The sequence below is a fragment of the Chamaea fasciata genome, unplaced genomic scaffold (assembly GCF_029207755.1).
Source record: "Chamaea fasciata isolate MVZ Bird 193981 ecotype frontalis unplaced genomic scaffold, bChaFas1.0.hap1 SCAF_7, whole genome shotgun sequence".
NCBI classification, from domain to species: domain Eukaryota; kingdom Metazoa; phylum Chordata; class Aves; order Passeriformes; family Sylviidae; genus Chamaea; species Chamaea fasciata.
Genome location: NW_027094092.1, coordinates 57,609,706 through 57,633,933, shown reverse-complemented (window position 1 = coordinate 57,633,933; position 24,228 = coordinate 57,609,706). Strand labels below are relative to the sequence as shown.

At 38.4% G+C, this 24,228-nt stretch overlaps 1 protein-coding gene across 4 annotated transcripts in view; it reads left to right on the top strand.

The window, feature by feature from the left end:
- PPM1A (protein phosphatase, Mg2+/Mn2+ dependent 1A) overlaps positions 1-23,132 on the top strand; it is a 30,102-nt gene extending 6,970 nt beyond the window's left edge. For 2 of the 4 annotated variants that reach the window (XM_066189019.1, XM_066189020.1), the window contains exons 2-6: positions 7,365-8,216; positions 9,922-10,039; positions 15,039-15,147; positions 17,751-17,808; positions 20,075-20,164. In XM_066189019.1, the coding sequence (XP_066045116.1) occupies positions 7,383-8,216; positions 9,922-10,039; positions 15,039-15,147; positions 17,751-17,808; positions 20,075-20,122 (1,167 nt within the window). In that variant the 5' untranslated portion in view covers positions 7,365-7,382 and the 3' untranslated portion in view covers positions 20,123-20,164. Of the gene's footprint in view, positions 1-7,364; positions 8,217-9,921; positions 10,040-15,038; positions 15,148-17,750; positions 17,809-20,074 lie in introns of all 4 variants that reach the window. The other 2 variants (XM_066189021.1, XM_066189022.1) reach the window with 2 other exon arrangements.
- The last annotated feature ends 1,096 nt before the right edge of the window (positions 23,133-24,228 follow it).

Here is a 24,228-nt window from a genome sequence, read left to right as displayed (position 1 = left end):
TTACAAACACTGGAAAAATCTGTAATTCAACTTTTATGACTTACTATAGCTCCATTCTTCTGGGTTGTCTCTTTCTGTTTCCTTTTCGCCCATGTTTTCTTTGTGGTGAAACTGTTGCTGTGTGGGGTTCTGTTGGAATGGCTGTGTAGCACTGTGTACTCCTTCTGTCATGAGCAGCTTGGTTGGAATCCTTAAATTCACTTGTTTGCCTTGCTCTTTCAAAAAATTTGAATTTCATTACATCTCATTGATATATAAACTGAAGCAAGGCCTTTCTTTTCTCCCAAATTCTGTCTACACAGACTGCAGCTTGCTTGGATCTTCCAGTTCTTTTTTTTCTGTTGTTTCAGTGGGGCTCAGAATTTTGGCTGGAGCCTGCCGGAATTTCTGCACTGTTAACAAAGCAGTTGTCTAAGCTTTTTGTCTAAAATGGGTGTCTTTTGTTTATCTTCCAACACTTCTAAGTAAGAAGTCTTTGGAAAATGAGGTATAACCAGAGAGGTGCTGAACTCAGCACCAGCATGGACATGTTTTCTGCTTATTAATGCTTTCAAGCAAGGACCTTGGTGTTTCCATTCTCATGCTGTTCAGACAACAGCACATGATATTATGCAGAGCCACCTCACTGATTTTCATCGTTGTTGGTGGTGCCATTTCGGTTGTCTGCATAGTTTTTCATAGTGATTTGGGCTGCTCATACTTTGATGCTGCTGTGGTTTTTTCTCTTATGCCTTCCCACTTCTGATATGTAGTACAGATATTTAGAAAGAAGCAAGAATTCTGTCTGGGCCAAGAAATACTCACTTAATCGTGTTCTGAGGGTGCCAGTCATGTTAGGATCCTGATGAGTGACTTGTGGATGCAAGTTGTATTTCCTCTCAGAATCAATGTAGTGATTTTTCATTCCCAGCAGGAGTCTTGGTGATTCTGGAAAGAACTTGGTTTCTTCCATAACTGACCAGATTGCAAAATTAACTCCATAAAGAATTCTGGAAACTACATCACCATCTTTCAAACTTCTGAAGGAACAGTTTGTTAGAGGTGAATTACCTATTTCGATGTCCAGGGCTTCCTTTTGCACAAATCAGATTACTCAATCTCTGCTGGAGAGAGACTGAACCTCAGCCAAAACTCACTCATATTGAGAACCTTCTCATTTAACCTTGGAACAGGTTTAGTTGTCTGCAGGAAAGGTAGGTAGCAGCAGAAAATAATGTTTTAAGAAGAAGCTGAAACATGTTGGAGGGAGGGTGTTAACTTAAGAAATGGTTACCTTCTGTGTTCCAGAAGGCTTTAATAATCCTCTCCTAAATCCTACCTGCCCTGCCATACACACCACGTGGGATAAAATATTTTACTGCTTAGTACAGGGAGGAATTTGGAAAGGCTGTCAGCTCCTAGCAAGGAGAAGGGATTTTAAGCAGAAGTTATGTTACAAAAAATAACAACTCTCTGAACAACTCAACTCAGTGAAATGGCAGTGCCTGTGGACCAGCTGTAAAGAGCTCAGAGCTCATAGGTGTTTGTATCAGAGGTGCAGTGATTTAGCATTTTCTGCTGTGCTGTGAAGTTGTAATAGGCATCACTGTTGCATATTAATTACTAATTACTGGGAGAGAGGGAGGGTAAGTTGGGGAAGTTTGGAACAGTTCATCCTTTCCTTCATACACACAGTTGTTAACTTGCTTCCTCTGTTTTTTTTGTTTTGTTTTTTTTTGTTGTTTTTTTGGTCTGCTGCAAGCCATACCTCCTACATCTGTCCTAACCCAAAAGTTCTTAATGTTATTAGAAATTTTCTTACCCATATGGGTAGTTTATGTTCTTCCTTTTGCAGTTGTCCTGCTGAAATATAACAACGACTACAGTTGCATCCCCAAGAAACAAATGTTCTGGTGGGGAAGTGGTGGGTTAGTCTGTGTTTATTGAAAGAGCCCCACTTTTGTATTTTATTTTTTACTTGTTTTTCATAAACAGTTCACGTCTCGTAGCTGGCCATGTATTCCTGTGTCTGAAAGTACACATTCAGAAACATCAACTGTAATTTTTTGGTGTTTTATTGATGTTTTGAGCCCTGAGTGCCAGAACTCAGTCATATAGCCTCCAATAGTTTTTAAATAGTTTCATTGGCAAGGAGCTTTTTCATGACTTCATTCAGCCCATGACTGTGGTGTAATTATGTCTCCTCATCTGCGTGTTCTGTTTTATTTTAGTCATTCTTCCGATCCCTGGGATGTTCTCTGACATGTTGTTTGTTCAAATTAATTGATTTGGGGCATCCAGTATGTGCTGTCAGTTTTTCATTCAAGAGGCTGTAACTTCTGAAAATGTTTCCACGTTTGCACAATTCCATGCTGTCTGCTACTGCATCCAGCCTGCTTAAGGCAGAGGGGGAAAAGTCCTGCAGATCAGGCTGGAGTTGAAGTGAACAAACACCCTTTTTCTAGTCAGTAGCAGTCTGTATAATTTGGTGACTTGCTGTGTGTCCTGTAGTTCAAGTAAAGGTTGTAATCTTTCTCTGTGGTCCTCATTACAACACCCGGGGTGTAATGTCACTGAGAGAATTGTTCCAGGAAATTGGAGTGTGGGGGTATTTCTCAGCTTAGTTAGAACAAGTGCCTGTGACTTCAGTGTGGTTCATGTAAGCAGCTTATCCTAGTGGAATGAATACAACTTGAGCATTGTTTAGAAAGGATTATTAATTTACATATTGTTCAAGTGAAAGTTTCAGATGGAGGTGGTTAGTTTTCTTGAACAAAACGATGAAACCTTTGTCCAAATTCCTTGGAAAAATAAATTTGTATTTCTGTAGGGGTATGTGGAGTTGCATTAACTATCCTTTGTGAACAATTTAGGGCTTATCTTCATTTGAACCTTCAGGCAAATGAACAAGCAGATAGCAAAACAGTAAAATTTATTTTCCTGTGTAGCAGAAAGCATTACAGTTGTGCTGCTTGGATAGCACAGTTTGAGGAACAAATGAAGGGGCAAAGAGATTTTATGCATTCCAGTGATGTATCTGTGGTTGTCCGTGGTTGTCCATGGCCTGGTATACTAATTACCCTCCTTTTTTCTTTGCCACTCTGTTCTCCAGTTGCATCTACTTTCAAGGAGTTTAGCTACTGACTCTTTGGCATGCTCCATTCATTATTTCAGTTTTGTTTCTAATGCTGCAGTCCTTTGAATTTTGGCACTCTTGTGTTTTATCCAAGATCTTGTTATTTGTGTTGATCTTTCTAGGCCGTGTACAGTACTCTTACTTTTCTGTCTGCAAACTGCAACTGGAGTTTTTCTGTGCCCTTGCTGGAGAGGCTGTCCTTCAGTTTGACCTCCACAAAATCAGTGCTTCAGAAATCGTGGTTAAAATGCACTTGTAGATGCAGAGATGCACACCCTGCACATTCATTTCTGTTCACAGGGGTCCGTTTTCACATCTGATTCTGTTCAGTTGCCTCTCTGCTCTTCAGAGCCAAAATCCAGAAACTTGGACTGCAGAAAGCTCTTCTCTTTTAGGACCTAAAGCTGATGGAAGTCACTGATATGGAAATGGTGATCCAAGAATCATCTTAGATTAAAATTGAAGCTTGCTTGACTGATGACTGTGCAGTTGTAGCACCAGATGATGTGCAAGAGTCACAATTATGAAGAAAATATTGCACCTCTGACCTTTTTACAAGGCACCACCCTTACAGTACTGTTCAGAATGGTCCTTCTTTAAGGAGAAAAAAAAAAAAAAGTGGTGTATGTTTGCCACTAAACTTCATGATTAAAGTGCCTTTTCTCTTACTTTGCCTTTAATAATAATAATAATAAGAATGTCTGTCTCCTTCAGTACACAAGTACAACATTCAAGCATCCCAAAAGTTGAGGCTTCCAGAGTAAAGGACTGGTTCTGTCTCCTGCCATGAGACTGTGGTTTTCCGACATGATTGTAGAAATGTGTGACTGGATTAAGATAGTAAAATTATTTGGAGAATAAAGATCATTAAATAAAGACTCCTCTTAAGAAAGATGACTAAAGACATAAAGAGAAGCCGAGTTAAGCCATGTTCAGGATCTGTTTTTTGTATTGCACACATTGCATGCAGTCTGTTCTGGGTCTGTGTTTTTACATAACAAAGTCATGCTGTAACTTGGGCACTTGCACTGCTATAGGTTAATCAGATTTGCATACAGAGTTATGTGCTTAACCAAAGGTGTCATCCCAACTCAGTCACTGTAGTGCATAAAGCACCTCATCAAAGAATGACAAATGTGCTCATAATTGAGGTAGACACCGGTGTTTGAAAGATGTTTCCATAGATATGGACTCAAAACAGGTCTAAAAGGTATTTTTAGTAGGAAGGAGGCGTGGCTTTCCTGTGTCAGCATTTCTCTGTGTGTGTCCATCCCTTCTTGTAAAACTAAGAATCTTTTTGTTCACTGCTAAGACTCTGGAGATTCTTCAGGTTTTAACTCTACATTAAGTGTAGGGGGGGAGAAGTAGCAGGTAGTCTCCAGTTCATCAGAATTCACAGACTGGTCAGTTTTAACTGAAATTTTTCCGAATGAGAATTGAAATTCTGGGAAAAACCTAAAGGTCCAGCACATTCATCCTATCCACAAATAAACAATGCTTTTTCTGCAGATACAGGGAGGATTTTGAAAACCTGCCCTATTCTCCTGCAGGTTTAGATTCTCTTGAAAGGCTGGTTAGCTGGAGTGTGGCAGGGAAGACAACTGCAGTCTGTTATTGCAGTTTTCAGAGGAGGATCGCTTCATCCTGTGGGCTGTGGGCAATTCCTGAAGGAGTTGTTCCATGGCCACATTGTGGTTTTCCTTTTGCCCTGCTCTATTCTCATCCATGGTGGGAAGCTCTCACCCCTGAGGAATCCTGGATCAACATCTCACCTACAAAGTTGAGCTTAAAGACCACCAGCTTTCAGGTTGCCTTTCTGGGGAGGGACAAGGCAATTCGGTATTTAAGTGGAGAGTGATTTGTTAACTTATGAGGTGTGCTAGCAGTTCTGTAGTTGCTAAAACTTCACTCAGACTGTCCATATGTATTTCTAATTTACGTGATAAACTACTGAGCAGGACAAACAGTTTACAAAGTACAGCTCTGAATGTTGTGTACATATTAAGGTGAGAGATTGGAAGAAAAACGGCCTTTATTAGTCCAGATTTCAACAGTGTTTGTGGTCAGTGGAACTGGACCCTGTTCTTAATGTTTTTCTGTGTTATTTTAAATAGCAATAATGTCAAATACCTCACAAAAGTATATTTGTCAGGGTGGTTTCTGCTTTTTGAGGTCTAAGTTAAGGTGAAAAAGTTGAATATCTGCATTCTGTTTAATGATCTCCTCAGCAAAGAGAACATTCAGTGTTAGACTCTTGCTCCTATCATAGAATGAATAAAAAGTATTATTCAGCAAAATACTTTCCCATGGGACTTATAGCAGCATTCTGGAATTATTTTGATCACTCTGACTTCACTAGAGTTGCATGTGAAGATAAAAAAGTCTTAAGTCATATTTTTTTCCTAGCAACTGCAGTAATGTGAACCTCCTGCATGTGCTTGGGACACAAGACACACACCATGCACGCTCTGTTTTGTTGGTTAGTTACAGCTTGCTTGGGTATCAATATTTTTGTGTTCACTTGAGAAGAGACAGAACCCCAGAGCAGGGTTTGAGGTGAGGGGAAGCAGAGGTGAATTGCTGCTGCCATCCCCATCCAGCTGAAGCATGTGTTTTGTTTTTGTTAACAAAGCATGTGAGCCAAAGAGTGCATAACCAGTCCCCGTGCCTCACATTTGAATCACTGTTGTGGTGAGATCAAATATAAACATTTCTTGACTGTTTATTCTAACACAGATGTTTCAGAAAGGTTGACAGTGGCTGGAAGAGCCAGTGTGAAGAGCTTTGTTGGATACATGGTGTCGCTAATGGCTGGTGCTGTGTTGTGATAAAAGCATGTTATAAAAACGTGATGTTGTCACTTAGAAAACGGGTCAAATATATTCCATGGTCAAGTTAAACATTTCTAAAACCCCTGATGTACTGATTTTTCTGCTAGTGCAGCTGTTAGTTGGGGCCTCAGGTAAAATCTGAGATTCTTTTCACAGCTGATTTTTGTCCACAGTCTTCTAAGAGAAAAGCTCATGGTTTTGTTCTATTACCTTGTATTGTATAACAGTGATTTGCAGACTCTTTGATGCTTCCCTAGGCATAATTTGCAAGTATGTAAAATGTTTGACCTATTTTGTACGATTTTTTAATAATGAATGCACAAATAAAGCAATGTGGATTAGAAGGGTGGGTTGGATGGTTAGGGTGTGAAAACCATGAAGATAAACCAGTCAGTTTACACTGCCTGCAAATACAACTCATGTTCTCTTAAGCGTGAGTATTTGCTGCATCACATCTCAAGGAGGAGCTGAAGGAGGAGAGGGTGTGCAGTGTATGGGTCTGGCTTGAATCTTGATTCACACAAGAATATACAATACATGTGATTTTATTTCCAAACAGATTTTCTCAGACTTGTCAGGGGCAGTTGTCTTTCAGTGAAGCATGAATCCATGAGGGTTTTAAGTAAATCTGCAGCACAGACATCTGAGAAGCTGCTGCGTAATTTAACCGAAAATCTAAGGATGAGCTTTCACAAGATGGCTGAGCCAAACTAATGGCTTGCTGCTGCCTAAAGGGACAGCTGCTCTGTTCCTTCCCGGTCCTGCTGCTAGTTTATCCAGTGTTGCTTTTTCCTTTATGCAGACTCTGGCATCCTCTTGGTTATTCTCATCATTTCTCTCTTAAAAAAACCCCCGAAAAACAACAAAACAACAACCAAACCCCCAAAACCCTGATACCACCTACTTGAAAAAAAAAAAACAAACCCTCATCAGTTTGCTTTCATTTTCCCATCACTGCCAGAAAAGCAGTGTTAGCAGGAATTTGTGGCCAGCAGGTAGGGATCTAGGGAATGCCAGTGTCCTGGAAACATTGAACTCTTTCATGGCTCAGTAGTTGCAGAGAGCAGCCATTCAGATGTGTGCCAGTTAACAAGTCCTCTTTGAAACTGATTTCATACATAGTTCTATTAGAGGCTTTTGTCAGAACCATGAATTACAGTGAATATAAATTTTTCAAGTAAAACAGCTGAAAATACAAAAATATGAAAAGTGCAGTTCAGCTAGTAATAGTGTCCTTGTTTAAATTAGATGAAAGCAATGCAAATTCAACTGGAGACATAGAAAAATCAGCTTTATATCTGTGTATTTTGGTCATCTTAACATGACTTGTACCATTATTTAATATCTTCCAAAAGGATTTATAAACGAGACGTTTAAGAAACATCTTAATAATCCTTTTTTTTTTTTCCCCTTCATAGAACTGAAGAAAGGTCACCATGGGAGCATTTTTAGACAAGCCAAAGATGGAGAAGCATAATGCCCAGGGGCAGGGGAACGGGCTGCGTTACGGGCTGAGCAGTATGCAAGGCTGGCGCGTGGAGATGGAGGACGCACACACGGCCGTGATTGGTTTGCCAAATGGACTTGATGGATGGTCCTTTTTTGCTGTATATGATGGGCACGCTGGATCACAGGTTGCCAAGTACTGCTGTGAGCATTTATTAGATCACATCACGAGCAACCAGGATTTTAAAGGGCCAGATGGGCCACCATCTGTGGAAAGTGTAAAGAGCGGCATCAGAACAGGTTTTCTGCAAATTGATGAACACATGAGAGTCATCTCTGAGAAGAAGCATGGCGCAGACAGAAGTGGGTCAACAGCTGTGGGTGTCATGATTTCTCCCCAACACACGTACTTCATCAACTGTGGAGACTCGAGAGGTTTGCTCTGTCGAAACAGGAAGGTTCACTTCTTCACACAGGATCACAAACCAAGTAACCCGCTGGAGAAGGAGCGAATACAGAATGCAGGTGGCTCCGTAATGATTCAACGTGTGAATGGCTCCCTCGCTGTTTCAAGGGCACTCGGGGACTTTGATTACAAATGTGTCCATGGGAAAGGTCCTACAGAACAGCTGGTCTCACCCGAGCCTGAAGTTTATGAAATTGAGAGATCAGAAGAAGATGATCAGTTCATCATCCTGGCTTGCGACGGTATCTGGGATGTTATGGGAAATGAAGAGCTGTGTGACTTTGTAAGATCCAGACTTGAAGTCACTGATGACCTTGAGAAAGTTTGCAATGAGATAGTTGACACCTGCTTGTACAAGGTAGCCAGACTTGAGAGAAGGAGTTTACTGTGTTTTCACTGTTAGAAGTTGATGAACAAGTTATTAATAACTTTGCTTCCAGTCTTATAAACATTCAGTGGTTTATGGTAACATGACTTTGATAGTGATGACCATGTTTCCTAGAGATATAGTGATAGAGTGGGGAAAACACACAACAGAAACAATGTTTCTCTGGGTGGTTTTGGTTCATTAAGAGGTCATAATCGTGTACAGATCCACTGTGATCAGTGGAAAATTAGAAGGTGATAGGAATTTATGGGCAGGCTAAAGACAATAACTGCTCTTTTCTATTTCATAACATGCATTACAAAACCTTAACTCTTAAGACTTAATCAGGCTAGAGAGTATTTTTCCCCTTCCTAACCTCCCTCTGCTTTCTTGTACACATAGTAATAACATTACTGTCATATTTACATCAAGATAAATGCAGAATCAATGAACCTTGACTTCATATTTTGAAGACCTAGCTTCCTAAATAGTTTTAATTTTGGTTTAATTACTGTATTTCTTATTCACTGTTGTGTGATACAGCTCTGAAACCACCTCAAGTAGAAGATAAGACAATTTGGTTTAACAAAACTCTGTAACTTTGTCTGCATTAACTTCTACTTTGTATTAATAAGTTGCACTGTGATGCAGTTACTGAGTGTCATAGCTTGATACTTATTTTGCAAAGGCAAACTGGAAGTCATAGAGTAAAAAAGACTTTTTTTTCTAAAGAAACAAGACAACATCCCTGCTCTTCCCACATGGCTAACAGGATCATTGTTTCCCATCTGGAAAATTGTAATTGCTTTCCAACACCTTGGCAGATTGATAATGGTTATATTTTTGTTTGGTAATGCTAAAAACAAATACCAGTAGAGGAACAGTGGCTCGTGGGTGCTGTAAACTTTGCAGGAGGCAACTGTCAGCACCTCCTCATACCCATCTACTGTTGTTCTGCACACTGGCTTGTTCTTGATCTTGCTGACATCAGTGGAGTTAATTAGTGTTAAAAATTAAGCCTGTGGATGCATGTTTGTAGGCCAAAGCACAGGGGTATTGAAAGTAAACCAAGCAGTTACTTTGCACAATGTGTTTGTATTTTTAAATATTGAAGTGTCGGGGTTCCTTTATTTGGAGTTTTAAATGTAAACACTTTTTGCACTGGGTATCTTACAGCTGGTTTTCTGACAAATTCTCTCACTTGCTACATTTCTTGTTTTAAATGAAAAGGAGAAGAAAAAGCCTAATAGGTGTGATTTTTGGTGGAAGCACTGTCTGAATTCACCACCTTCCTGATTAGTGCTTTTGAGCAGTAATGGTTTTGTTCACCCATTCAGCTGTTCTCCCAGAATGATTGGATGGTACTTAAAACAACATAGAATACAACTTTGTAATTATACAGCACTCATTACTAATGTCAGTTTTTAGATGTCAATGGGGTGTCTGTAACTGGCTCCAGGTAGTCTTCAGACCATAAAAGAGGAAAAAACAATTACTTAAGTGTTGTACTGAATGAATGGGCCTGGAATTCTGCAAGGGGTACAGGGAGATTAATTCTAATGATAATATTAATCCATAATAGTGTAAGTTGGATCCTGATACCGTATGATTTGTGAATTTCTGTGTTTAAAATGCTTTGATGTGTGTTTAGCCTGGTGTGTATACATTTCTCAAATCATTTTTTCTTTTCCACCAGGGAAGTCGAGACAACATGAGTGTGATATTGATCTGTTTTCCGAATGCACCAAAGGTATCACCAGAGGCGGTGAAAAGAGAGGCAGAGTTGGACAAGTACCTGGAAAGCAGAGTAGAAGGTGGATCATTTAAAAAAAAATAAGTAACTTTGTTTCTAAACAGACCCCTGGCCCCCTTCCCCTTCCAACAACTAAACCCTTAACACTACAGGCTTTTTAATAGACCTTCAAGTGCCATTGGCCATCCTGTGTACCTCTGAAAAAGGCACTCATATATGTCCTGAAAAAGTTCTGCCATGAAAGTGCAGCAGCCTGTAGCCCTGAAAATTACTCAGGATGGCAGAGAATTCATTTATGCTCAGTGTTCTTCCTGAGTCTGTTGACAGCACTAACTTCAGACCAGTGACTCCTGGTTCCTGTTACATGGAGTTAAATGAAATGATCAGAATATCTTACGAAGTGTCTGTGGAGATGGCAATTTGAGTGCCATTTTTCCATATAGTTAAGTACAAATCAGTTAGCTGTAATACTTTATTATCCAGTAATAGTAGGATTACGACTTGATTACTGTAATCTTTAACAACTGCTTACATATTTACTTATTTGAAAGTATGTCAGAAGTTTGTCAAAGCTAATCTTTAAGCATTCATGACAAAATCTGGGAACTCATCTTACTCTCATAGTAACTTAAAATTTTTTCTTTAAATTTGTATTTCAGGAGTTCTTAAAACTTTAAACTGAAATTGTGAGTCTGGGGCTTTTTGAATCACATAAAAATATTTGAAATCAATTTGATTCAAATAATTTCTGATTAAAACTGCATTTATAGTGCCTTTTGATATTTAAAACCAACTACAGCTTGGAGTTTGTTTCTGAAATGTAAGACATGCTGTATGCATTATTTGCATAGGTTAAGTCTATTTTTGAAGTGGACTCCTCTATATGTTCCAAGTCTAGTTATGTGTGTGTATACTCCCAAGAATCCTTAACAGCACACAGGGCACGATAGGCAGAGCTCTCCACAACTATGGTAGCAGTCATTAGTAAGTTAGAGGAGTACATGATGCACTTTTTTCCTCCTTAACTTGCGTGAAGGTAACACAGTGCAGCTGCAGAAATTTCCCAGAGAACTTGCCTGCATGGGATTTTTGGGCTCAGACAAATCCATGCGCCATTTTTACAGCACTTGCAACCTGTGTAGGTGCTCCTGCAGAAGGTGCTACGTTTCGCAAAGGTCTTGACAAACTGCATCTGTTCTGCCCCTGAACAAATGGCCAGGCAGACATTTCTGTGTTTTAATCTCCACCCTTGCCTGAGAGGAGAGGTTGGTGCAGAGTCAGTGCTGGTGTGAATCTCCCTGACAGCCTGGCAGGAATATCCCAGTGCAGTCCCTCTGCGGGAGGGAAGTGTCAGATGGCTCCCCCTGTGCGGTGCAGGGAGCGCGTTTGCACCAGGCATGTCAGGAGCTCACTGTGTGTGCCCACCCACAGACTGGGTGAAGAACAAGTGTGCTGTACATTCACACATTGATTCACAGCCTAGTGACTCTCCTCATCTGGGCAAGTGCTGCCTCCTTATCTTAGATATTGTGTCTGAGTTCAGACAAACCCGTGACCTAGAATATGAAAATACGATGAAGCCAAGGCTGCATCTTCAGCTGGCCTCATCCTACCCCAGGAATATTGTGGTGAGGAGAGCTGGCATTTTTGTACAGCTGCTTCATTTTATAAAGGAAGAGCCTAAACACTGGACCTGCATGTGATTATGGTACATACAAGGAATTTGGCTGCTGGTACTTTGCATTTATACAAACAGGAAATTTGCAGGAATGAGCAAAGTGTGATAATTGCATAGAGGCAGAAGGATTCTGTATGTAGTTATAAAGCACTTTAATATTAATTTAATGGGATGATGTCTGAACAACTTGAGGAAATATATTGTACTTCCCCTCAAGGGTCTCTGCTTAATTTTTAGAGTTATCTTCAATCTTTTGTGTATTGTTGCACAAAAATATTATTTATATTAATGATTATTTAGTAAACACTACTCAACCCAGCAGTGATTTGTATTAGCTGTTTGCAGAATTTGGCCTTTTAGGACTTATGCATGAGGAAAATTGAAAGGCCTGAAGTGAAGCAGAATTTCAAGAATAGGAGTTGATAACTTTGTTATATTTAACTTAATTGCTGTGCCATTGCATTGTTTGTGAAGTAAATGGATAATGCCTTATTGACTAGTAAGGTAGGGCTGCTGCAGCATCTAAAACATTATACACTACAGTGAATAATCTTGCTCTTGTCTTAGGGTACTATAAGAGTGGAAGTGCTTAACTTTAAAAGTCTGATTTTTGGCTGAAGGAACAAAAAAATATAAAGAGTACTTTTAGAATGATCTTACTAATCTGTAATATCGATTTAAATTTAAAATTCATTAAAATGGAAACTTGGTCAAAATGCATATTACATATTTTTATGCACTTCAGTACTCAGTGAAGTCCAACAAGTAATGGGAGTCAATCCTTTCTAATGTGCATTTTTTTCTGGTTGTATTTTTATCCCCTTGGCCCAGAATATACCTTTATACTGCTAAAAACTAGTGCAAATTTTAAGACTGAATAGGATTTAATTAAGATGGTCATCTTGAATAAGGAGAGATGATTCAGATTTTTAAAAATGTAGAAACTTTTCTACTTACTATGTCACTGAAGACTCTCCTGATGTGTTTGTGGTCCAGATTTGTAGCTGCAATAAATAAGGGAAGAAGCAGCAAGTGTGGAGGAGCATCCTTGTGCCATTACTTGCAATAAATCAATGTTACTCCTAAAGTATCATGTGAGCTTCATGGTAGAAGTAATCAGTCATTCCAAAATGTGTTGCTATGATTTGCACTAATATGTGTTATTGATGTGTTGACTCTAAAAAGAAACTTGTCTAAGGTTTTTTTTTTCTTGTTCTCCTTTTTTTACATAAAACCATTCCGTAATAGATAATCTCTGCAATATTTATACCTATGTAGAGATAAATAATTTTAAGTTAGCTGTTTTATGTTCCTCCCCTAATTTTCACGTAAACAAAGTTCTGACTTTTTCTTAAACTTTGTATGGAATTCCCATTTTTGAATCCTTTATTTTAGGGTTGTAAGTACATTTTTCCAGTACTTGATGCCATGACAATGTGTAGAAGGTTTAAAAGCAAATTAAAGACTGGGGGGAGGGTTGAAGGTGTATTGAAACAAGATAATTCAAATAAATTAAATACAGCTAGCAGACCGACTCCATTTGTTGTGTCTTCAGTGTTCATTCAGTCTGTATCTCTAGTTTTATCAAAATATAAATGTATTCATTTAGTGGAGACTGTATGTTAAATGTACTGCAGTTACAGGTTGTGAAACTGTGTAGTATAGGTCAACTATAAATTCCTTATTTTTGTACAGCAGAACTTTAGCACTAGCACAATGTAGCATATTCTAGATGTTCAAAATTGCACAATAAAGGAACTTGGCAAACCAAATCTGAGATCTTGGCTTCTTATTCAGATTGAAGATTCATAGATTATTTCTTTGCTAAATGTTAGATGGTAAAATGAACTTTGGCTGTAGATTTGAAGGAAATGGCAAGTTTTTTGAGGTGTCTCTGGTGTGTGGTGTCATGTATCTAAAATTTAGGTTTTGAAGTAAACAGCTTAAAGCTTTGTGCTGCAGTTTGATGCTGGTTGAGGAGTAGGCAGTGTTTCCACTATACCTTGCAAATAATTTACACAGCCTGACTGCAAAACAGAGCTGATGGTTTTTGTAAACACACACAGCCCTGAAAACCATTTCATACACAAAAAGTAATTCACAATTGTTGTTTTTTAGGTTTTGTTTTGTTTTAATGAAAAAAGACTGGATACATGTTGGTTTTAAAAGATTTCAATGTGCCTTATCTCACAAATTATAAAATGGAAACTTGGTATGTTCTTCTGGAAATTTAGGGCAAAATCTGAATGCTTGAGTATTTTTCAAAAGTGGTACTGATGAATTCCAACTACTTTCAAACTGTGTAAATGCTTTGTTACACGAAGAGTAGTGTGCATGTACATACATGCATGTCTAGATGTGCACTTATGTACACATTATTGTATGCATGTTGCAGTATTCACTTGAAGATGAACAGCACCAGGTCTTAATAATTCATGTGTTTTGCAATTTCTGAGAGCTCATGTTTACAGAGAAATGAATGAGATGCATTTTTAAAAATGTTCTTGTTCCTTAACTTCATAAAATCGCTATTTTAAGAGTGACTCTTCACAGGTGGTATGGTCTGAAATGTCTTGAATTCAAATAAAATTGTGTGCTTTTGACTTGAGGAGAAAAGTGAAAAAAGCAAACACACACAAAAAAAAACCCCTCCCAAAAAACCCCCAAACCAACCAGGCCTAAGAATAAACTTAAAGAATGAATGTCTTGCAAACGTGACTGTGGCTACAATACAGATTCTCTTCACCCAGAAGCTGGAGTGGATCAGCTTAAAGTTTCTGACCTGTATTTCAATATCTCCTGAGTTGAGACTGAAACTGTCAATTAGATGTGATGTCCCTGGCTTTTAATTTATGTGTAATAGTTCTTAAAATTTGCATCTTGCCGTAAAGCAATGAGGTACAAGTATTGGTAAATACACATACAGCCATGGGAATTATTTCTGACATGTCTAACCATTTATTTCTTGAAAATATTATGTTTTCTGTGATGGCAATAATACTTTATCTTGTGTTGCAGTGATAAAGCTGATGTTAATATCTGCCCCATGCCTTGGGCATATTGTGGGAAGATATTACATCTTCTATCTAATGTATAGCAGGAAGGCCATTAAAAGATTTTTTTCCCCACTGTTACTAGGTAGCTGTGTATTTCTAAAACCAAGTCAGCATGTTAACAGCAGTAAATCTGTGTCAAATCTGTTACAGCTTTTTCCTTATGGAACCAAAGTTAACAATTACCATGTCGAATACGGTCTGTCGCTTTATTTTTTTTTTAATTTTTTTTTTTAATGTTAAGCTGCCATTTTATAAAACTGAGTGTTTCAATCTTTTTTAAGTTAAATTTGGACTGCACTTACAAAAAAAGTACTTCTGATTCCCAGAGATCATAAAGAAGCAGGGTGAAGGAGTGCCAGACTTAGTCCACGTGATGCGTACGTTAGCAACTGAGAGCATCCCAAACCTCCCGCCGGGGGGGGAGTTGGCAAGCAAGTGAGTTCACATCAGTGTCCGTGTGGGGTTTGATTTAAATCACATTTTAACAGCAAGGCCACTCTTAAAAGTTGGGGGGCAGGGAGGGGAGGAAGGGCACAGGACAAAAGGTGATGATCTGTTCTGCAGTTTTTATTACTCAGTTGTTCTGGGTGAAAAGGACAAGCTTAAGAATGGAGTTGGCTATGAATCATTGAGAAAATTAAATGTCAAACCATAGTTTTGGGAATGAGTGAGGGGATTTTAAGGGTGGCCTGAGTGTCTGTTTTATGTAATTAACTGGGGTTTCTGGGGGGATGTTACATTTGAACATGTGAAAATAATGCCCTGACTTTAATTACTTAGAGTGAAGTGTTATACACTTCAACAAGAAGTGATATGCATAAAATGTTTTGCTTGGCAGCTTTCTTTTCTTGTCTGTAGCCATGTTGTAATTGCTTAAAAATTTGCTTTTGTTCCTTTCTGCTTGTGACAAATCTGAAAGCGAGATAGAAGTCTATCCAAAAAGAAAAGTGGAAGTGATGTTTGTAGCTTTATATAACTGACTTTGTCCTTGAAGGGTTCAGTGGTGATGCTCTGTGGTTTCTCAAATATTCAGTCTTTAGGGAAGCAATGTGCTTAGCTTGTTTGCACCCCAAACCAAGTGCTTTTTGGCTCAAAAGATTCTTCATGAGCCTGTGCTGTGTTAGAATGGATTGGGCACATAAGATCCAGAGTATTTTTAACCTTTCAAAATACGATTTTTGTATTGTTACACCAAAACATCAGGTCTTCAGGCATGTAATGGAATAAGTTATAAATTACTAAATTGAATAAATTGTAAAGTGATAGCTGTAAAGATGGCTTCTAGAAAACAATATTGTTCCTATAGGAACTGTTTGACTAGGAGAAGAAGAGATGGCAATTTAAAGTATAGTAGCATCTATTTAGGATGGGCTGCTGTAGTGTTGAAGCATGAGTGAGTCAGTTACTCATGAAATGCAGCATACAAATTGATTTTTCTTTTTCTCCTTTGGCTAGAAGGAGCATCATGGTTGTGAAGAAATGCTGAAATGATGTGACTTCAGTGGGATTTTGTGTCTCAGTGATGCTAGTTTGAGTAGGGACTTAGAGAAACATTGATTTAATTGGGTGTTGATGTAACTTAAAGCACTATTGCCAGTTTGGAAGGAAAATAATGCTTTCCAAGAAACCTGCCTGTATTTAGACTCAAAGATACCTATTTCTTGAAAGATATGGGAAGCTTTCCAAACCATATATGCAGTGTACTTTTCATGTAATTGCTTGATTTTATTGCTTTAAATCCAGCCTCTTCTTTCATGCCCTATAATCATTCACTACGATGTTGATGCATGGTAGTTCCTGACTCTTCAGCGTTGCAGGATGATTACAAAACGTGTCATCTGCTTTCTTGCCTTCTCTTGCACTCCTTTGTGATTGCTCTGCATGCATTCATCAGCAGTTTAAAGGTTGTTTTTTGAAGTTTGTTTTATATCACTCATCTTACTTGGTTCTGCAGAAGGGGATCCAAAAGAAAGTTGCATTTAAAGTCTAATCCGTCATTTCTGGTTTTTACTCCCCTCTTTCCTTCCTGTTCTCTCTCCAAAGTTTTTTCCTTATGTACTGGGAAAGGCAAAGGCAGCTTCTTCCTTCAGCCTCACAGTGCATTGTGTTTTGTTTGGTTTTTTTTATTACCAGTTTTCAAGGGTTTTTTTGACTGTCAGTTTTTCACCCTATGTTAAAAGAAATAAAATCATGTTGCTCATTTGCACGTTGATTGCAAATGTTCTATTCATATTTGGCAATCTATTTCTTACCAATTTTCTATCAGTATTAGAAAAGTCAAGAATCCCAGAAATGAAGTTTCATTTCAAGCTATCTTAAATATGCTAAGCATAGGCCTTTTTAAAAGGAGATAACTGTCAAAATGCTTGAATTAATTTTTTTATATATATTTTTTTTCCAGATGAAACTTATCTCAGTCTGAAGATACAATGCACAAAACTGCAATTTTGCTGTTGTTTGTTTTTTTTTTTTTGTTTGTTTGGTTTTTTTGGGGTTTTTTTATTTTTTTTTTAAAGAAAAAATTGCAGGAGAGTACTGTTCTAGAACTATTTGTTCATGTTTGCACACAGAAATTACATTTTAGGATGTAACACAAACAAAAATGTACTTCAGAATTTAACTTTTGTGTGTCCAAAAAATAACACAAGGCTGTTCCCCTATGGAAGTAACACATAATACCTGAGGCACTACTGCAGTGGTTTTTGGGCACACAAATGACCAGGCCATTCAATGTCCACTGAGGTTTCTGCTGCCCTTTTTCAAAGTGAAGACCTGACTGTCAGGTTGTGCCCTTCTCCTGCTGAACTCTCAGGGATGGTCAGCCTTGCTTGTCTTCAGCCTAAAGGTTTTAAAGGATATGCAATGTTTAAGGATACTTAGTGCTAATTTGCAGTAAACATGGTTCTGTGAATTTGGAATCTTCTAAGGTTTTCATTTAAATTAAAAGTGGGAATTTGACTTGGAAAAAAGAAAAAAAAAGAACACAGCCTTAAAATCTTGTGGGTTTTTCTTTCTTTTTTTTTTTTTTTTCCCTCTAGACGGAGTGTGATTGAAGCTGTGTATAACAGACTGAACCCCTACAGGAACGATGATGCTGTAAGTATCTTTTCTCTTACATTCTCTTTCTCCCCACTCCAATTATTTTTGCTGTTTCAGCTAAATTGTTTAATTGTTTTAGCTGTGAAGAAGGATATTGCAAATTCCTGTTAAAGAGCCCTTCCCCCCAAGAAAGGAGTAACACTCTTGTGTTCTTTGGACTGTGTTTTGTAATTGTTTTCTGCTGCCTTCTGCTGATCATCATCTCAAAACTCCAATAGGGTTGTTCCATTTGTCCTCTGGAATTTCATTCTTTCAGTCCTTCTTGGTTTTCCAAGTGCTGCCAAATGGTGGAAAGAGTCATGGGGGACTTTTTCCCCCCCTTCTTTATAGGAGAGATTTTTCCCTAAATATCAAGAAGAAAAATGTTATATCTAAAGGTTAAACAGATGTGTTAAGAATAAATTAGTTTACCAAATGGACTAAATAAACACTTTTATTCTGGAGCATAGAGCATCTTACAGCAAACAGACACTTTGAGTTCTTATGTGTCAGTGCTGAGAGAGACGTAAATCCACTGTCAGGATGGGGGGAAGAAAAACCAAACAGTGAACATGAGCATGATTCCAGTGGCAGTTTGATCAGCAGAAACAACATTCTGTCACTGAAAGTGCAGTATCTCACAGAGCCGTTAAACTGATCCTTTAACTATCAGCAGAAATTACTTACATGCTTGGATGTGACATAAGTGAAATGCAGCCAGACATAAAGATTGTGCGTTGGCTTTACAACTCTACACTAGTTTTATTTGGCAGCCTTCATTCTATTTTTAGCAGAAAAAATCCTAAATCGGGGCTGAAGGAGGATGCTTTACCTTCAAAATACATTCTGTAGTATGTTGCTGTTCTACAAATGTACGGTACACAAACTTTGTGATCATGTTGGCAACTGGGATACAGAAATCTGCATATGGAATAGTTGGCAAGCAGCTCCTGCATTTGTACTCATGCTGCTTTTATTCTTCATTCTTGAAACAACCATTTTGCTCTTTCATATAATTGCTCTCCTTTGCTACTTCTGGTCTTGAAGGAAAAGCTGGAGGTGGTACTTTTGCAAAGGGCAATTTCAGTTTGTGTTTTTTTAACTACACCTCCGTGCCAACTGTTCCTCTCTGGTTTGTAATGGATTCTGTGTGCAGGTTTGAATGAAGGGTGCAGAACTTCAGTGCTAAGAAATTATCATGTGTGGCATTGCTAGAGAGTTAATTAGCTTTTTTCCTCTCCAAGGAATCACTAAGGCAGTGCTTTTGAAGGGGAGTGTAATATTTCTACCTCCTGCAGCCTCAGTAATGATGGGGAGGTGTAGCTGTGGAAGCACCAGGGTGTGCTCTTGTAAAAGCCCATCCTACCCCTTAATTGCTTAGGGAAAAGAAGTAGGTGATGCTGAAACCGTAAAGGTGGTGCACAGGAGCAGTTTGCTCTGATTTCTGTGCTACTGAGGCCCCGTTGCTCGTGGTTAACCTGTGAGCCCACCCGATGAGGCTGGTAGAGAAAGCCGAATGTAGAACAGTCTAAGCAAGGGAAAAGGAAACAGGCCTGACACAAAGGCAAATGGATTAAAAAAACACTTGGTGAAATTAAACACTGGTTAAACCAGGAATTGGTTAAACATTTGTCAGGCTTGTGGTAGTTATCCAAAATCTGCTCTTGCCTGTGGGCCTAAATGGAAAGAATATTTGGGACACTCAGGTATTGGATATGTTGAAATACCAAGTAGTGTGGCCATACAGTTATGATTTGGAGCACAGCATGAATTTATTTTCAATTTTTTTTGTTGTTATGTACATTTCTTCCCCTTGCAGTTTTATTGCCATCCAAAATTACAATTTCCTTGAGTTGCCTAAACTACACTTCTGTAACCTTAAATTAAAAGTGTTAAAATAGCTCTGAGTTATAACAGGGTGTCAGTTGATGTCTGTATCTTCCCATGCAGCGAGGGAGGGCTGAGAACACAAAAGATGATAATGATGATAACACGTGGCGTGAGCACACCCTGCTCTTTTCTCACACCTGTGAGCTGAGTGTATCCATTTTGTGTTACTTGTAACTACGTAGGAAATAGCTGGAAAGCCTCTGGGAATGCTTTTGAGTAACATTCCTACGATCTTATTTTCAGGGTCGATGAAACTTGGTCATATTTTGAAATTTCTTGGTTCTAATGTTTCATTAATGAAGAATGTGTGGGGTTTAGACACTTTTTAAAAGCTGTTTCTGAAAGGGGAGAGAAAACAGACTCCTGAAATGATTTAAGTCTTTACCCTTTTCAGTCTGGATTATCCAGAAACTGCCGCAAGGATGGGCACTCCAGACTTTAAAGGGTTCCTTCTTTTTTCTTTAAGGATTCTGCCTCAACTGATGATATGTGGTAAAACTGCTCATCTAGCTGTGGAGTTCACGTTTCATCCTGCAAATGAAAGTGCAGCCCAACCTCAGTGACCCTTCTTAACATCCATCCTCAACCTTAATTAAAGAAGGGAAAATGGTGTGTTGGTGAGAGTGACTACAGCAGTACGACATCTAGCCCAGGAACTGATCTTTTTTGTAAAACAGACTTCTGTAAACGTGATTTCAAACCATAAATTCATGTTGTAAATCAGACTCCAGCAATTTATGTTGTATGATTTTGTTTTTGTAAAGTGCAATTGTCTTTGTACAAAATGCTCATATTTAATTATGAACCGCTTTAAATCACTAAAGGTTAGAAGAAATGTTTTGGCTTGTGTGATGCAACAATATATATCCCTTTTAAAAATCATGTTGTGGTTTTGGATTGCAAGGAGCAGCAGCCTAGCCAGCTAGGTGCTCAAGAGGTGCACAAAACTGTTAAAGATAACTTTTTGGTTTAAATGAAAGCTGAACTCATGGGCAGCCTACCAGAAATTACAGTGTGTGAATCTCGCTTGGCAATGGAAAAATAACTTAGGAGTAGTGCACATTCTTCAACAAACATATATCATTTTCTTGGATGCACTCCTGCTCTCACATTGAGTCGAAGGGATTTGTGATTTTGAGTTCAGTGGGAGTTAAATCATGCCCTATTAACAGTATCCTGTTCGTACATGTACCAATCTTGGGATTAGAATGCCTTGGTTCTTTGCACCTCTTTTTTCATTAACCCTTACCTGAAGCTACTAATCACTGAGCACGAAGACAACTTTCTACATAAAGTAGGAGTCTGCAGCATTTTTACAATCCTGATTGGCTGGGTCTGCTGCTGTTCCAAGTAAAATACTCTGAATTCCATTTTATCAATAAAGCTTGATTTAACAAACAAGACATTTACCCATAAATGTGTAATTCCTTCTTTTCCTGCCTTTTAAAATGTCAGTGCCATTGTAAATTATATTTTACTTGTGGAAGAATATTTTTCTTAATTGGTAGCCCATTTTTAAAATGGGAAGGATTTTGATTATTGCCCAAGACATAGCCATATGCTAGAGGATGATGTGGGATTTATCCGTTACCCTATTTTTTACAAATGTGGGTTTTTTCAGGCTTTTTGGTGTTGCTTTCCCCCCCCCCCCCCCCCTACTGAAGATGTGCATTGGTTTGAATTTGCCTACTGTTTGATAAAAATACATTTGTCAAAGCCTGACAATCTTTAACATTTTATGGTGTGTGTTTTTAATTGACCCACTTACTTAGAATGAGAGACTAGTGGTTAAACAGTACTTGTGATTTGAGGTATAGCATGTTGACAATATTTAACTGTTTGTTGTTTAAAATTCTAATTTAAAATTTTATAAGATAATAAACTAATTTGATTTAAGCTTAGCTTTCTCCCATTGAGCATACGAAAATTAAGTTTTCAAGTCAGTCGTGTTTGCAAAACTGCTGTTTTGTGCACCTTGTATTGTCTTTTTGGTTGAAAATATTGTATTTAATATGTAGTTTACTCATTTAGTAGGCAGATTCCTCAAAAGGAAAATCAGTAAAACAAGTAGATTGTAACATTTACTGCAGTTAAACAGAATCAGAACTTGGTGTATAATTACTTTTTGATAGGAAAATGTAGTACAATGCATTTTGCTATATTTGTCTTTCCCTAACTTTGACATATACATATTTGTATATATAGCCTTAAAACTAATGCAGAGTTAGGGAACACTGAACAGTGAAAAAGTAACTTATAGTGTCTTGGAACTAAGTATAGTATATACCAGCAAACTTTTCTTTTATCCCTCTTGTCTATGTGGGGTGCTTAAACGTAACTTCATTGTATTCAGTTTGTAATCTGTTCAAGCATGAATGAAGAAAACATAAGCACTATTTGTATTTATAAATTTATAGCAATTTTTGCTTAAACAACCAGTTCCTTACCTACCTATGAATAAATGCTTAAAATGTCTAATTTTGTTGTAGAGTGCAAAACTATAATGATGTTTAAGTTATAGCTTCACAGGCACCTAATTAATGAGCATATTTAATAATACATGGTGTATTAGTGCGAAAAGCTAAACTTAATTTAGGACTAGGCAGATGAAGTTCTGTCCTTTTTTTTTTCATAGAGACTGAAGTTTAGTTTTGGAAACTGCAAAACCTTGAACTGGACTGTGGAACCTTTGAGTTTTAAACTTTAAAAAATCGGAAGCAAAACTGTGGTTGTGAAAAGCCATACTTCAAACCATAATCACTTAAACTGTCTCAGTGACAAAGGAGATTTTTTTGAAGCCTCTTCTGACGAGGTCTCCTGAAGGTTTAGAAAGAAAATAATTCTGCTGTTGCTACAGGCGATGTGAGTAGGTTTGAGGGTAGTGGCAGAAAGGCCATTTCAGGCCTTTCTCCCGCCTACGTTCAGCGTTTCGATGAGCTCAGAGCACTGAATTATGATGTATGCATAAACACTGCCATTTTAGATACAGACTTTGATTACAGAATAAACAGGTGAAGTGTATAAAGCATCCTAGAAAAGAGGCAAGCTGTACTTTTTTCACTGCTCTGTAAAGAAAAAGGCACTTTTGCACCTTTGTGCATCTCCTTCTTGCACCAGAAACTCTTTTTTTTTTTTTTAATGCTAAAAACATTAGCACCTCAGGGGCAAGGCAGCAATTTTTATTTTGAAATATTGTGTGCTATTTATTTCCCTCTTGGAAAAAGATTCCTGTGTGACAAAAATGAAAATTGTGTGATGTTAACAGATGTATTTTTAAATACATGTTCAAATAGGATGGTCCCGATTTGCTTGTTTTTAAAAGGAAATGACATTTGTAAAGCTACTTTGCTTCGTATGCCATGCAACTTTGTTTTCCTTCTACATTTGACAGCTTCACTGGCTACAGTTTCTGTGAGTTTTGTTATAGTCAGATTAAATGTTTTGCTGATCGTTCTGGGAGAATACCTGTAACTGCTTTATAGACAACTGTTCCAAATAATTCTCGCTAATTCAGCATTGAAAATATGTTCAAGACAGAGGCTTCTAAAATGTGCTTTAAACCAATGTTGGATGAAGTAAATGCAGTGGCATTGAGTAGGATCCTGGGTTTGCAAGGCTCTGTAAATCCTTTGTATCCATTGAGTCCCCGGTACTCGCGCTGGGGCAGAAACAGAGCGTGAGCCTTTCAGCTGGGCTTGCTCTCAGCTGGCCCAGGAGCTGCCCCACCACCACTACCTTGAGGCACGGCCATCATTCAGTTAAACTTTGAGCTGGAGTCAGAATTGGAGAGAGGAGTTTCATCAGCTTGTTAAACTGCTCTGCACTGCCGCAGTCGTAGGTTGTGTCAGCGAGGTGCCTGGTGAATACTGAGCAGCAGATGAGTCACGGTAGCGCTTACCTTGAGAGCTCCTGCCGGTGCCAAAGCTGATCTTTTCGACGTTGACTTGTAGCAAATTGACTTCAGGGTCCATTACATTATTTATTGCAAAGCTGGTGCTGTCACTGTAGACTCAAACACTGTTCATGTTTGAGCCATTTTGCTCAGTTCAAGAGTTGGCAGCTTAAGATGATTTAACAAAATTAGGGATCAGTTTTCGCTTCAGTTGATTCCCTGATAAGAATCCCGCCTTAATTTTATACACTGGGATAGGAGACACTTCCTATTGCATTCCATTTTTAGTAGTTTATGGTCTAAGGATATGGTTTCATGATCTTACACCAGGATTAAACCATTGCTCCTAGTTTGCCCCTACTGCCTTTTTTTGTGCCAGTGCATGTCCTTACATGGGTGTGCAGTTAGGAGAAAGAACAAAACTGTCCTCTTGAGCTGGCTAAATTGATAATCCAGCTGTGGGGTGCTGGTGTTAGGGGAAAATGGAGAGAGAGGAGACAGGACTGAGAGCAAAGGAATGGTTGCCCCACCCCTCCTGCCGCAGTTTAGGAAACCACACCCAGATAAATGATGGCCTGTGTAGGGAGCATTGAAGCCTTTGCAGATCTTTCCCCACTTAAGACAAACATTTTGCTTTGATAAACGTTTCTTTTCTT